We start from the raw sequence: 15,884 nt of genomic DNA on the forward strand, positions 1-15,884 counted from the left end.
CACCCCCCGACGTCACCAGCCTTCAAGACGTACGACGTAAGACGCAGCGGCGCCCGCTCTAACGGCTTGTAATGATGGCGGAGCCGAGCTCGGAGTTCTGGCTTTACCGCCTACTGCGGAAAGCCGCCGGGATGGCTGCACACCTTCTGTGTCTGGGATTCACTATCGGGATCGGGGTGGTCAGTAGGCCGGGGACGAGTGAGTATCTCTTGACAGCTGAGTCCGAAATGAAATGAGTACTGTAGTAGGTGCGCGCTCGGGTTAGTGACTACCCGTAACTAGGGGGCGGAGCTCCGGCTGCGCTTCTGTGTGTGACAGGGTCCACAAGTTTAGCTCCAGGTGTGGGTCTGGAGACAGGCTGTGTACTGTAAAGTAGAAATAGGTTCAAAAACGATAAACTACTTAACAACCCACACAAATTACTGGAGGAACTCAGCATCTACGGAAGTGAATAAACACTCGACGTTTCCAGATGAGACCCGTTTGAAACTTCATCTGTTTATTCCTCTGTAGATGCTGCTTGACCTGCTAAGTTCCTCTAGCATTTTCTCTGTGTTGCTCTGGATTTCCAGCATCTGCAGAATCTCGAGCTGATGATGAATTAATTGAAAGCACTATGCTGTGTCGTTAAGGATGATTAAGGAAGAGGGTACTTTAAGCAATTTTTGGAGTCAAGATCTGTATGAAGGGAAATTCGTTCGTGACGAATAAGTTAATTTTATGAGTATGTAGCTAATCAGTTTGCAAGAGTAAACTTTTAATGGAGTCAAAAGCTTTTAAAAGGCTCTTGACCAATAATCTTTATCAATAAACAGGAACAGCAATTTATTGGGTAAAGAGGTGCTTCATGTATCTATTATTACAGAGGGAATTGTGAACAAGAGAATGCTCTTAAGTATATTGTTATTCTGAGACTTTTGTCATCACAAGGGTGGGGTGTTTAGCTTTTTTTTGTCATGGGCTCTTGGAAAATCGAGTCAACACAAAGTGTTTGAACCCCGCGGTCGTGCATTCATAGAGTTGAGGCTGAAGTTTATGTCTTTTTCACATAGATGGTACTTCGAGTACAGTGTCCTATTAAGAATAGGAGTGCAGGTATATTGTATCAATATGAGGGGTGTACTGGGTATTTGTGTCAGAAGAACAGGGTTTCAAGTGTATACCAGTGCGAAGCCAGGCAACATGCACATCTTTGCAGTGTGTGGAACTTCAGTGTGTTGGGATTGGACTAGAGTATTGACCTCATTAGTCATATTTCATGGTCGTGTTGTTAAATGGTTTGAAAGCCCATGTATATTTGGCCCAACAGGGTTGGGCATGAAGGTATTCTGTAGCATAATGGTTGAGAAACTCAATAAGTACCCTGGCTTCATGGTATAGATCCTTTATTTTCCATTTGCTTCTTATCTCCCCATTGAATTGCTTCATTTTATACCAAAGAGCCAAAGCCACATGATTCATGTTTCATGTTTCAGTTTGATGTTTATTCATCAACAAGGGAAAGGCACCTTCTCTACAAGTATAAAGAATTAGAAGCCGTAGTTGTCTATCAAGCGGACTCCGTCATGCAGTAAAACATGATTATAAGCTCAACTCTGCATTTCCATCTGCCCACAATAACCTCACAACCTATTGAGACACTATCTCTATCTCTGAAATAAGTAAAAACTCTTTCAAGAATAGAGTTTCAAAGATTTGCAGCTGTCTGATAGGAAAAAATTCTTCAATTCTGTTGTATTTTTAAACTGTGCTCCCTAGTTTAGGAACCTCCCATAAATGAAAATACTCTCTCCAGATTAACCCTGTCAAGATTACTCAGGAACATATGTATTTCAGTTAGTCCTCTAAATGCCAGCAGATATAAACTTGACTGGTCCAGTTTTTCCTCATGACAATCCTCCCAATCTAGGTATCTCTAATAAACCTCTGAGATGCTTGCAATATATTAACATGTTTCATTAAATAACAGTACTTCTCATGTGGTCTCACCAATGCCATATATAGCTGAAGCATAATTCTACTTTTGCAATAAATTCTTTCTTGTAATGAAAAACTGACGCAGCAGCATCATAGGCACATGCCATTCAATTAGCAGCGTTCACAAGAAAAACATAAATTGTACACAATTTTTAAAAGAAAGCACACAATTAGTACAAGCAACAACAGAGTCCATTATAGTGTATTGTTCAAGATGGTGCTGCTATAGTGTAGTGATTATGGTTGTGCTGGTGGTTTTGGTTGAAAGGAAGTAGTGTTCTTGAACTTGGTGATGTGGGACTTAAACCTTCTGTACTTCTTGCCCTGTGGTGGCTGTAAGAAAATGGCATGGTGAGGATTTTTGATGATAAACATTACCACCTTGAAGTAGATTCTCATTAGAGATGCGCTGGTGGGGATGCGCCCATGATGTGTTGGCCAGAGTCCACTGATTTCTGCAGCTTCTTGCTCATAAACTTAAAACAGTGCAGATATCAAGGCATGTACAGAAAGTATTTATTTTGGGAATTCTAATGCGTCAGTCTGCAATTTTCTAAATCCTGAAAATCTGCTGTTGGTTGGTAGACAGATTTTTGGACATGGAAGTTTGGAAAATGATGTTACAGTGCTCCAATTTCATGTTTAAGGTTTTGTCAGGTTTAATCTTTATGATTCTGATACAGTGAGATAAATATCCTTGTATAGTAATGAAGACTAACACTCAGACTTGTCCAACCTATGGTGTGTAAGATTTCTCAGCTGAACTGAATACATTCCATTATCTCTACTTTAAATACATATACAGGGATTTTATTTTATTGCTTGACATGTTGATTTTGTAGCATAAAGAAATTTGTATTGAGCGTCTGGTCTCTTTTCCAGTGCAGAATTTACCCACTTATTAGAAAATAGAACAGTATTTTACAGTTAAGGCTTTTTAGCCCATGAAGTTATGCTGGCCTTTTTTAGCATACTATGAGATCAACTTAACCCTTCCCACCCACATAGCCCTGCATTTTTCTGTTATCCATGTGCCTGTCTAAGAGTCTCTTAAATGTCTCTGAAGTATCTGCCTCTGCCACAACACCTGGCAGGACATTCTGTGCACTTATTACTGTGTTTTTTAAAAAAAAAACTAACTCTGACATCCTCCCTATACTTTCCTCCAAAACCCTTAAAATTATATCTTGTATTAATCATTGCTGTCTGTGGAAAAAGGCATTGGCTGTACATTCTATCTATGCCTTTAATTATCTTATACATCTCTATTAAGTTACTTCTCATCCTCCTTCATTCCAAAGAAAACTGCCCTAGCTCGCTCAACCTATCTTCATAAGACATATTCTCTATCCACACAGCATCCTGGTAAATCTCCTGTGCACTCTTTGTAAAGCTTCTACATTCTTCCTCTAACGAGGTGACCAGAACTAAACACTCCAAGTACGGTCTAACCAGAGTTTTATTTATGTAGTGATTCTTGAACTCAATCCCTTGACTAATGTACATCTTTCTCATCACTAAGAGCTTGAGCCGCAACTTTGAGAGATCAATGGATGTGGACCCCAAGATCCCTCAGTTCCATCTCACTGCTAAGAATCCTGCCATTATTTTCCTTTCAGGCTTTTGTCTTCAAAAGTGTATCTGTTCACATTTTTTCTGGATTGAACTCCATCTGCCACTCCTCAGCTTAGCTCCGCACTCAATTAATGTCCCATTGTAACCTACAACAACTTTCTGTACAATCCACAACCACCGATATTTGTGTCATGTCCAGACTTACTAAACCACCCTTCCTTCCACTTTCTTATTTATAAAAAAATCACTAAGAGTAAGGGTCCTAGAACAGATCCCTGTGGAAAACCACTGGTTACTGACCTCCAGGTAGAATGCACTCCATCAACCACCACTGCCTTCTGTGGGCAAGCCAGTTCCAAGTCCACACAGCCAAGTTTCCCTGGATCCTATACATGATGACTTTCTGAATGAGCCTACTATGGGGAACCTTACTAAAATCCATATGCACCACATCCACTGATCTATCTTCATCAATTTGTTTTGTCACTTTCTCAAAGAATTCGATCAAGCTTATGAGGCATGACCTTCTCCACTCAAAGCTCTGCTGACTATCCATAATCAGACTATGGTTACTCAAATGTTCATAAATCCTCTCCAATAGTTTGCCCACCACTGACATAAGATTAACTAGTCTATAATTCCCAGGATTATCCATATTATCTTTTTTGATCAAAGGAATAACATTTGCCATCTTCCAGTACTACTTCTGTGGCCAGTGAGGACGCAAAGATCATCGCCACAGCCTCTGCAATCTCTTCCCTTGCTTTCCATAGTAATCTGGGGTATATTCCATTTGGCCCCGGGGACTTAATAATCTTAATGTTTTCCAAATTCCAGCACATCATCTTAATGTCGACATGTTTCGGCATTTAGCCTGTTTTATGCTTTTTTTCATATTCGTCAATGTCCCTCTCTCTGGTGAATACCAAAGCAAAGTATTCATTAAGGATCTTCTCTACCTCTCCAACTCCAGGCTTGTGTTTCTTCTTTGATCTCTAATCAGTGCTGCACACACTCAAGTCTTCCTCCTGTTCTTCACATACATGTAGAACACTTTGGGTTTTTCTTTAATCCGGCACAGCAAGACCTTCTCATATGCTCTCCTAGCCATGCTAAGTCACTTCTTAAGCTCCTTCTTGGCTACCTTACAACTCCTAGGATCTTTACTTCCTAAACCTTGGACGCTTTCCAACCTTAAGTATGCTTTCTTCATATTGTAGGGCATCAACTCGCGGAGAATTTTTTCAATTGCTCTCAGCCCGTTATGAATGGGTTTGCAGTTAATCTTTTCTCACATTTATTTGGAAAAGTTGATTTATCAATTGTCTGTTTTCACTGAGTCCTTGCCTGTTCCGTGGTTCATCTTTCCTCATTCGAACTTCATTCTCTTTTGGCAGTCAGAGACCTCAGGAGTAGAAGAAGAGGAGATGAAATTAAGTATGTAGTTCACCAGGAAGAGCCAGCAGTTATAATGTGGCTCGTGGTCTATGAATTGCTGCTGGTCCAGTGTGATGATGTAAGTTTCATTGTACTACAACTGATCTAACAGCTAATTTACTTATTTTTTGTTCTAGGTCTATTTTCGTGGCATCCATTCCTGATGGCTCTGGCTGTAAGTAACCTATTGTTGTCTTTAGAGACTTTCATTGGAGGGCTGTGATTTGGATCATTTATTTCTCTTATGCAAGATAGGCCACTTTTCCTCTTAGTCTTTCTACCTTCCCAAATTTCCTGAACTTGGGAATGATTACCAAAGAGGAGGTAGCAGCTCAGAGGGAGTTCGCTGCTCTTGTAGGCATGTCTCTTTGTGGACCAGCCGTGGCAAGAACCCAGCAGAGATGAGGACAGAAGATGTACGTTACCTCTGTGTGGTGGGCACTGTTTTGCTTTGTGTTTTCATTGTAATGCTGCAATTCTGCCATTTGCCTATGAGTCTAATCTGACACCTTCTCATTTTACCCTGCTCCTTTTTGAAGGTTGTGGTTGAACCTGTCTCCTCTACCATCTCAAGCAGTACATTCTAATTTCTAACCATTGTTCTACCTCATTAAAAAGAATCTGCACATCACTTTTAGTTCTCTTATTAAACAGATTTGTTATGTGTCTTTTGATTCTTAACCATTCTATCAGTGCAAACCTTTCTTTAATTTAAATACTTCTATCCAAAGAGAACAAATCCCAGCTCCTCAAGTCCAGCTAAAATCCTTCATCCCTGGAATCATTCAAGTATCTCTTCTGCAACTTCTCTAAGGCTTTTATATCTTTCCTAAAGTATGGCACCCAGAACTGGACATAGTGCTTAAGAAAATAAATCATCATGACATAAACACAAGAGATTCTTTAAATGCTGGAAATCCAGAGCAAGAGGCACAAAATGCTGGAGGAACTCAACAGGTCAGGGAGTGTCTATGGAAAGGAATAAGCATTTGACCTTTCAGGCTGAGACTTTTCATCAGGATTAAAAGGAAAGCAGGAAGAAACCAGAAAATAATGGTGGGTGAGGGGAGGAATATAGGCTGACAAATGATAGGTGAAACCAGGTGAGGGAAAAGGTAGCTGGGTGGGGGGGGGGTGAAGTGAAAAGTTGGGAAGGGACAGTTGGAAGAATTAAAGGGCTGAAGAAGAAGGAATCTGATAGGAGAGGAGTGCGGACCATGTGAGAAAGGGAAGGAGGAACACTAGAGGGAGACGATGGGCAGGGTAGGAGAGCCAGAATGGGGAATAGAAAAAGAGAGGAAGAGGATGGGGTAGAAATCACCAGAACTTAAAGAAATCAAAGTTCATGGTGTCAAGTTGGAGGCTACCCGGACAGAATATGAGGTATTGCTCCTCTAACCAGAGGAGTCCATGGACAGACAGGTCGGAATGTGAATGAGAAGCAGAATTAGAATGGATGGCCACCAAGAAAGCCTGCCTTTTGAAGAGGACAAAGCAAAAGTGCTCAATGAAGTCCCCAATGTACGTTAAGTCTCACCAGTGTAGAAGAGGCCACACTGGGAGTACCAGATACAGTAGATGAGCCCAACAGACTCTCAGTGAAGTGTTGCTTCACCTGGAAGGATTTTTTGGGAAATCATTACTTGCTTGTTTTTGTATGCTATAATGAGCAGGACCCCATGTGCTTTTTAAACAACTATCTCAATCTCCCCAGCAACTTCCAATGATTTATATGCATAAACCTCCAGATCTCCTTGTGCCTGTGCCCCTTTTAGAATTGTGCTTTCTATTTATATTACATCTCCTACCAAAATCCAATCATTTACTTTTTCCTGTGTTAAAATTTCACTTGCTATTTGTCTGCTCATTATATCATTCTGGCATTTTTCTTTTGAATTGTGTTATTCTCCAGTTCACTATTGCTCCATTTTTAAGAATATGTACCATACACACAAGTCCAAGTCATTAACGTGCTAAGAAAACCATTGACTCCTGGAGAACTCTACTGTGTTCCTCTTTCAGTGAGAGAAACAACCTTGCACTACCACTTAGTTTCATATTACTTCACATATCTATGCTAATGCAGCTCCTTTTATTCCATGGGAATCAATTTCGATGTCAAGCCTAAAATGTGGTACTTCCTCACACTTCTGTCCATGTATGACATTGCCTTTCCTTCATTAATGCTCTCATTACCTCATCAAAGGACCATCAAGATAATTAAAATCCTTGTCCAGTCACTTCAAATTCAGTCCTTTATTATCACTTCTAGAAGTTAATGGAAGTTAAACAGACTAATCACTAGGTACTGGGTTTGGCCTTGTACTCTTTTTGTGGTCTGTCAGTCCTCTGGACATGTGAATGTGTAGATGTAAGGAAGATCTAGCCAGGGGCTCTACAATACCCCTCCCTGATTTCCCTCAGCAATGTAGGGTGCATCTAATCTGGATCAGGTGGTTCATTTGCTTTGATTACCTTTTTTTAAAACCTCTTATTTACTAATTTCTAGCCCATTTAATATCTTAACTACATCTTCTTTTGTTGAAATTCCAGCAGCATCTTCTAGCTTGGTAAGAGAAGCATTGTGTGAGAAATAAAAGTTGCATATACTGAGCATATTCCTTGGCATCTTGTTTAGGATTGTTCAGTTTCATAGCCTGTTTATGGAGTTACTCAGCTTGTTAGGTTACCCAAATTTATAACAAAAGTGATAAAGCTAGATAACCTAAGCAACAAGATTAGCAGGTCATACTGTAACCTTTGTTTGCGACTGTGAATCTATTTATTTATTTATTCATTTACAAGATGTGGGCATCACCAGTTAAGCCAGCGTTTGTTGCCTGTGCCTAGTTGCCCTTGAGAAGGTGGTGATGAGTTGCCTTCTTGAACCATTGCAGTTCCTGAGGTGTAGGTACACCCACAGTGCTGTTAGGGAGGGAACAGTTAATCTGGAAGTGAACAATAGTTTTAATATCTTTAAAAAAGGACAATGGCTCCAAAAGTAAGAATATCGAATTACTTAAGATAGAAAAAGGAAATGTTGATGGGATTGAAATGGTGGATAGGTCATTGTCATGATGGAAACATATCTAGAAGGTGAACAGCAGCTAGAGCTGAAGCCATATTAGAGTCTTGAAATAAAACATCAGACAAATGTGGTGGGATAAAAGAGGCCTCTGAGCAGAGCAAGTTAAAAGAGAAAAGTGAGCCAAATTGTTTATCTTTCTGTTTCAGAAATGTCACCCAGAATTTTGAGATAGCAGAGACAGAAAGGAAGATGACTTATTGTGAAATGCAGATATATAACCATGTTTCTTTTTTTTCCCTAGTTTTCCTTCATTATGACTCAAGCTATTCTGCTATTTTCTCCAGAGAGTTCCCTTATTTTGTCCTACTCGAGGAAAATTAAAGTCCGATCCCACTGGGTTTTGCAAGGGTTGGCCACTGTGTGTGCCATCTTGGGCTTGACCATTATCAGCTATAATAAATACCTGAATGACAAACCACATTTTACCAGCTGGCATGGTTTGATCGGGCTAGCAACTGTCCTATACATTTGCTTGCAGTCTACTGGTGGGGTGACTCTGCTGTATCCCAAACTAATGAGGAAATGGTCTTTGGCCAAACTGAAATTGTATCATGCTACCTCTGGACTGGTTGGCTACCTATTAGGCTGTACCAGTCTGTTACTGGGCATGTGTTCGGAATGGTTCTCAGGGACAGTGGCTAGTGTTAACTGGTATCTGGCCATTTGCTGCCCAGTTCTGTTGGCATTGGTCATCATGAACCAAATTACAAATGCCTATCTGAGGAAAAAGAGGATACAGCCTTGAATACACTTCCACCCTGGCAGTAGCTGCTTATTAGCTACTTGGACTCTTTTTAATCTGTAATTCTACTACAGAAGTCTTAAAACCAACTTCAGTCAGTATGCAGAGATTCTTGTCAATGCTGGTGATTGATGAAGATGGTGAAACTACTGGCAAATCAGTCCTACTCCTTGATTCTGCTGGCAAATGGAGAAAGTGGGCCTGACCAACTGCTGGATTGCTTCCCATCTCAACTGATGTTGCTCTTTTAAAGTGTTGGAATATCTTCAAGTTGCCCTCCTTTGTGTTTCCCTTTGACTGATCAGCACAGCAGTGAATAGTGCTGGCTTACTTCAGTCCATTCTCACTGACTGGAACCCAAGAGAATATTTTATAAAATGGTAACAAATGTATTCATGAGACAAGATGTTGCATGAAATAGAGTTCAGTGTTAAAGCCAAAATCTCCTGCTATTGTACTGTATTTAAACTAAAGCATGGTTTGATCTCACATTAAGAGATTAATTCTGATAATCTGAAATAATTTGAAATGTACAATTTATATCTCTGGTTATTCATAAACCTTCAGTCATTTCAGTAGGATTATTATCCCTTCCACCATATGAGTTTGTGGTTCCTTCACTGTAGTAATTTACGACTAAAAGGATGGTTAATGTCAGTCTTGATTGAGATAAGCTTTTTATTTATTAATGCATATACAATGTTAAATGTGCTGTTTATTTTTCTACCTTCATATTCCAAAGTCATTGCCCTGCAAGTATTTAATCCTGTGTGTGTTCTGTTGTTTTTCCATAGTGTTGTGATATATTGTGTGAACATTTTGCTCCAGTTAGCGTGGAACAAAATTATACTTTATTGCTGATTGATCTTTTGAGCTCAGAGGAACACCTTTATAACAGTGGTATGTTCTATCTAAATGTATTTACAGACTGCTACATAACATATTTGATATTCAGTTCTGTCAAAGTCAAGGGACAAAATATGGGCTAAAGTAGATAATGGACCATCAAAATGATGTCATCTGCGTTATGTCCAAACCACTGGTTTCACCACATAGTCTGTCCTGGCTGTACTTTAGCTCCAGTGAATTATTTTCAGTTTAACAAACAAAGTATAAGATTATATAATGGTGAGACAATTTCTGATCGTGTGTATGCTAATGTGTCCACGTAATTCTGTCTTCAAAAGAATCACATCAATCACAGTGGGAAGGAATTCCTTGTTTGAATCCTTTTGACAGTGTTGTTACTCTCTTGTATCTTTTGTATGACAGCTGAGGTAGGACTGTATTCAGAAAGTAAGGGAACAGATGGTTGAGAAGTACTGCCATTGCAATTAAGAGATTATTCAAAAAGAATTGTAACTCAAGGTATAAACTCTTATTACCTTGAAAATACCAAAAAAAAACTTGAACATACTGATGATGCACTCATTCTCATATTTTTCTGTTGACTGACCTGAACTCCCAAATCCTCAGGAGAGTTCTTCAGTAAAATGGATCTGTTTGATTGGATCTCAGTTTCCAACAGGGTTGATACCAAAGCATCCTATGATCAAAGAAGTTTTAATACAGAGTTATCAGGGATATGCAGTTCCCATTGGTAATGATGTGCTTAATAATGATGCAAAGAGATTCAGATATTTCTGCTCCACTTGTTGGATTTTTATTGCTAATTTCTTTGATTTACTGAAGCCATTTGTACTGTACCTTGTCAGTGTGCACACAATAAATGTCCCTCTCTCATGTGTCCGAGTGCTATGTCATGTGTTTATTCAGACCCTATATAAGACATGCTTATCCCAATAATATATTGCACAGGGAAAACACAACTGATTCTACAGATGCTGGAAATCCAGGACAACAACACAAAACGCTGGAAGAACTCAGCGGGTCAGGCAGCATCTTTAGAGGGAAATGAATAATTGACATTTTGGGCTGAGACCCTTCATTAGGACTTGGTCTTGGCCTGAAATGTCAGATGTTTATTTCTCTCCGTAGATGTTGCCTGACCTACTGAATTCCTCCAGCATTTTGTGTGATGCACTGTATAGGGCTATTGCCTGATTTTTTTTTAGGAGCAAAGAAAGTGAACTTTCAAAGTAACCATCTCCTGTGATCAAAATTCTTTTGTTTAAGTGTTGTGACCATCGTATAACATCTTTTATTTTGGTTTCTATCCCTTTCATTTAATTCACTAGACACGAGTGCATTGATATGGTGTGGTTGTAGAAATAGACAATAACAAGATTCCTTATACCTAATGTTATTCACAATGGTGCTCGAAAGTTTAAGACCTTGTAGTGTACTGTCTCATTGCATTTGCCCTACTGAGGTTCAACATCCCACATTTACTGGGTTAAACTCCATCTGTCATTACTCAGCCCATATTTGCAACTGGTGTATATTGTGCTGTATTCTTTGCCAGTCTTCTACACTATATACAACTCTAATAATCTTGGTATCATCCACACATTTACTAACCCACCCATCTATATTTTCATCCAGGTCATTTATATACATCACAAACAGCAGAGGTCCCAGCAGAGATCCCTACAGAACTCCACTAATTACAGACCTCCAGCTTGAATAAGTCCCTTTAACCACTCCCCTCTGTCTTCTATGTGCAAGCCAGTTATAAATAAACAGTCAATTTGCCACGGAGTCCATGCACCTTAATCTTCTGGATTAGCCTTCCATGATGGACTTTGCCAAACACCTTACAACATCCACTGCTCTATCCTCACCAATCTCTCTTGCTACTTTGTCAAAAAACTCAATCAATTTGGTAAGGGACAACCTGCCACTCGCAAAGCCATGCTGACTCTCCCTAATTAGGCCACGGATTTCCAAATGTTCCTTTTCCTTGGTAAATACTGAAACAAAGTACTCCCAAGTACCTCACTCACATTCTCTGCATCCAAACAAATGTTCCCCCCTTTATTCTTGAGTGGTCCCACCCTCTCCCTAGTAAACCTTTTACTCTTGATGTATGTATAGAACACCAAGAGATTCACCTTAATCCTACTTGTGAAGGATTTATAATAGCCCCTCCTGATTTTCCTAATTCCCTTCATTAGTTCTTTTCAGGCTTCTTTATTCTCCTCATGTGCTTCGTTTGATCCTGACTTCTGAAGTTTTACATACTTTTTCTTCTTCTTGACTAAATTCATCACCTCTCTATTTTTAAATTCCCAGTTGAATTCAATGCAAATATTGCAGACAGACTTTGAAAATGTTTTTGAGTTATGGGGAAGGGGGAAGAACTGAGCTACTTTTGGAGAAGCACATACTCTAATTAAATGTATGTCAGTTAAGTGTTTTTATGCCCAAGCGTCATTTATGAAAATTGACAAGCATTGACAAATAACGAAAGGGTGCAAACAAGGCTGCATCTGCTCATTAAACTGAAATAAAAGGTGAAAAGGGAACTGCTAAAGCAGTGAGAAGTAAGGCAGATGCTTATTTTTGTCACCTATAAAGGTAATTGGTTACAAATCGGGCGTCTGAGTTCAGAATTCAAAACTGGTATCATTTATAAGGAGTCTCTGCATGTCCACCCTGTGGAATGTGTGGATTTTCCCCGGGTGCTCTGGTTTCCTCCCATAGTCCACAGACATAACAGATAGGTTAATTGGTCATTGTAAATTGTCCCACGATTGGGTTATGGATAAATTGGGGTTGTGGGAGGTTGCAGGGGCAGCATAGCTTGAAGGGCCTACTCTGTGCTGTATCTCTAAATAAATAATTTTTTTTACATAGAGCAAGATTTTTGTACAGCGTTATGTCCAAAAAATGCTCTAAAACATCACAATTTAGGCATCCAGCAAATTTGTACTCAGCATTTCTGTGCACATTAAAAGTTTCACATGCAGAACACTTATCCCATTGAATTTACATAGATTATAAGTACGTTAAGAAATACAGTCCGATGTCCTGCTATCCAAGGAGCAACTGTACCAAGAGACACTTGAGACTATGGTCTGCAGAGAGAGCACAAAGGCAAGCATGAAGTATACATGACTGGACTCGGCTATCTGAAGAATTAAAGATCATTGACACTTTAAGCTTCATAGTTTCTGGAATATAAAGGTAGGCTGGTAGATCTGCAGGGAGCTACCAACCTGATATTGAACGAAAAGGAAAATCACCTCCTTCCCCTTCAGTGATGATCATTTGCAGATCAGGGACTTGAATTTGCTGGGATTGTGAGTCTTTTCAATGTGTAGACAATGATGGACTGCACACATGTAGTCCTTTAGACCATAAGACTTAGGAGCAGAAATAGGCTGATTAATTATCCCTCTCAACCCCATTCTCCTTTCTCCCTGTAACTGTTGATACCCTATCAACCTCCACTTTAAATATACCCAATGACTTGGCCTCCACAGCCATCTATAGCAATTAATACACAGATTCACTACCCTCTGACTAAAGAAATTTCTCCTTATTTCTGTCCTAAAGGGACATCAGTATTCTGAGGCTGTGCACTCCGATGCGAGACTTTCCACCTTCACTTTGTCTAGGGTTTTCAATGAGATCCACCCTCATTCTTCTAAACTCCTGCAAGTACAGGCCCAGAGCCATCAGACGTTCCTCATATGTTAATCCTTTTATTTTTGTAAACTTCCGCAGTTACTGCTAGGGGTGCATGGCATCAAAAAGGTTGGGAACCTTGCTGTGGACCTCCTCCAATGCAAGGGCACTTTTTTGTTAGATATGAGATCCAAAGCCGCTTACAATACTCTGAACACAAGACCTGGTAGCAAGAGAAAGAAATAAGGAGGCTTCAAGGAATAGATGAAAGGACAGGCAAGAACATGTATGAGACACAAAATATGAAATAGCAAAATGTATGATGCACAAAACAGAAAAGTAGTTATTTTTAACTGGTGAAAGACTGGAAAATATTGAGGTTCATAGGGACTTGAGTGTCCTTGTATGTATGTCAATGAAAGCTAATATTCTGGTACAGCAAGCAATTAAATAAAATGATATGTTGGCATTTATTATTGAAAGAATTTGAGCACAGAAGTAAAGTAAAAATATCTTGCCACATGTCCTTCGTCATACTGTGTTGGGAGTAATGTGGACAGATTAATTTCCTTCGATAAATGCCGCAGGACTGAGTTGAAATATTTCTTTACTCCAATATTGATCGACCCTTGGAGTTCTTTGACCTGGAGGACTTTGTCAATTTGTTGATTCAAAACAGAGTTGTTTTGTTCAGTTCTACCACAAGTGAATTCCAACTTCTTTCTATCTGTTACTGGCAGCTGCATCTTCACCGGATCAGGTCATTTTAAAGTTCCCTTTTAATTCTTTTTGCACTCTCCTCTATTATCTCTTTTTATGGCCCAGAATGGTTTAAAGTTTTAGAAATATTGTTCAATTGCAAGTTGCTGCTGTCTATCTGTAAACTATTGGGGAACCCGATCTTATTTCTGCGAATGCATGAAATGATAAATAATGAATAATTAGTCCTGCTTTATTAAAAAGGACTAATCCAAGCACCAGCAGTAATCTAAACCTGGGTTACTGAGAATCAGATAAAAGATGCTGAATACAGGATGTGCTGAGCCTTTAATTATTGTGTTCTGAATTGCATTGTCATTTGATAGGTTTGATATAGCTTACAAGTCATGATTATATCAAGTTGCTAAATGATTGGTGAGATTGAGTTACAGACGTCTGATTTGGTCAAAGGTTCCAATTCTGGAAGTTGAAAGCACATTTCAAGCAGTTTGCTGAATGTGGTTGAAGTGCAGTGGATCAAAGCTGGATGAAGTTTAGAGATTGCCACAAAGCAAAAAGGGACTTGATGTGGGTCACTCTGGAGTGTGTTGAATTTCCATTCAACATGGTAACACTGCAATAACATGGGTAGTTTGCGGTGAACTTTAGGACATCTCCCCAGAGTGAGACAGAACAGTGGAGGAGGTGGGACATTAATTCAGTCTTATCTCTGTGCTACCCAATTTGTGAGGGTAGGTGGTTTAGTATCTGTTCTGGTCCCATAGCACTACTGTAAAATGTGATCCTAGATTGTTTGATTGTGTTTCCAAGTACTGATTTGAAGACAGGGCATAACAGTTCTGTTATACAATGTAGTCCTCCCCGCCTTTTCGGGTGTATGACCTAATTAATAGTGAAACTGTTTGGTTTTGTTCTTGCATCATTTTCACCTTTCCTTCTAATCTGCATTACATGAGATACAATTTCAAACTTGGTCTGCTCGCTTGAGTATGTGGAAAATCTCACCAAAAGATCTAATAGCTCTTCCGGGTTTGAAAATCAGGTGGGAAAATGCATAGATCGAAGAAGGTCAAACCATATGGAAAGGCCCTTTATCCATTTGAGAAACTTGCAGCGAAATTAACTTGTTAGCTGCAAAATGTATGGAACTGATACAGAAACAAATGGGATTTATCCTAGACAGCGAGTTAGATGCCTAACTAACCAGATTGGTACTTGTGAGACAAGTTGTATACAAAATTATGAGGGGTATAGATCAGGTAAATGCAAGCAGGCTTTTTCCACTGAGTTTTGATGAGACAAGAGCCGGGGGTCATGGGTTAAGGGTGGTAGGTGAAATATTTAAGGGGAACACGAGGGGGAACTTCTTCACTCAAAGAGTGGTACAAGTGTGGAACAAGTTGCCGGCAAACATGGTGGATACAGGTTCAATTTCAACATTTAAAAGAAGTTTGGATAAGTACATGGATGAAAGGGCTATGATCCAGGTGCATTGATGGGACTGGATGGAATAACAGTTCAGTATGGACTAGATGGGCTGAAGGGCCTGTTTCTGTGTTGTATGCTCTATGACCTTGCTGTGTATCAATTAGCAGAACCATTTAATTTTAAAAGGAAGGGATTGCAACAGCTAAGTAAAGCCAGAGATTGTATGTAAATACAGGAAGATATATTGCCACTTTCCTCCTTATTAGAGTCACTGAAAGCAACAAAGAAGATAAGCAAGAACCGAGTCTTGCTTAATTGTTCTCCAGCACCACCAGGCAGCTAGCTACAGAGACCCAGCCCATAATATATCAGCTCCGCTCAGGC

At 39.6% G+C, this 15,884-nt stretch overlaps 1 protein-coding gene across 1 annotated transcript; it reads left to right on the plus strand.

Moving 5' to 3' along the window:
• Positions 1-52: 52 nt before the first annotated feature.
• Positions 53-10,560, plus strand: cyb561d2 (cytochrome b561 family, member D2). The gene is made up of 3 exons (XM_072280135.1): positions 53-198; positions 5,127-5,164; positions 8,319-10,560. The coding sequence occupies exons 1-3, from the start codon at positions 72-74 to the stop codon at positions 8,820-8,822; spliced, it is 669 nt and encodes a 222-aa protein (XP_072136236.1). The 5' UTR covers positions 53-71; the 3' UTR covers positions 8,823-10,560.
• Positions 10,561-15,884: the final 5,324 nt, after the last annotated feature.

The sequence above is a fragment of the Mobula birostris genome, chromosome 16, assembly GCF_030028105.1.
Source record: "Mobula birostris isolate sMobBir1 chromosome 16, sMobBir1.hap1, whole genome shotgun sequence".
Classification (NCBI taxonomy): Eukaryota; Metazoa; Chordata; class Chondrichthyes; order Myliobatiformes; family Myliobatidae; genus Mobula; species Mobula birostris.

Excerpts from the sequence above, each read along its gene's own strand:
- cyb561d2 (XM_072280135.1), top strand. The coding sequence starts at position 72 with ATGATGGCGGAGCCGAGCTCGGAGTTCTGGCTTTACCGCCTACTGCGG. Across the intron at positions 199-5,126 it reads GGTCAGTAGGCCGGGGACGA|GTCTATTTTCGTGGCATCCA; the intron begins GTGAGTATCTCT and ends TTTTTGTTCTAG. Across the intron at positions 5,165-8,318 it reads CATTCCTGATGGCTCTGGCT|TTTTCCTTCATTATGACTCA; the intron begins GTAAGTAACCTA and ends TTTTTTCCCTAG.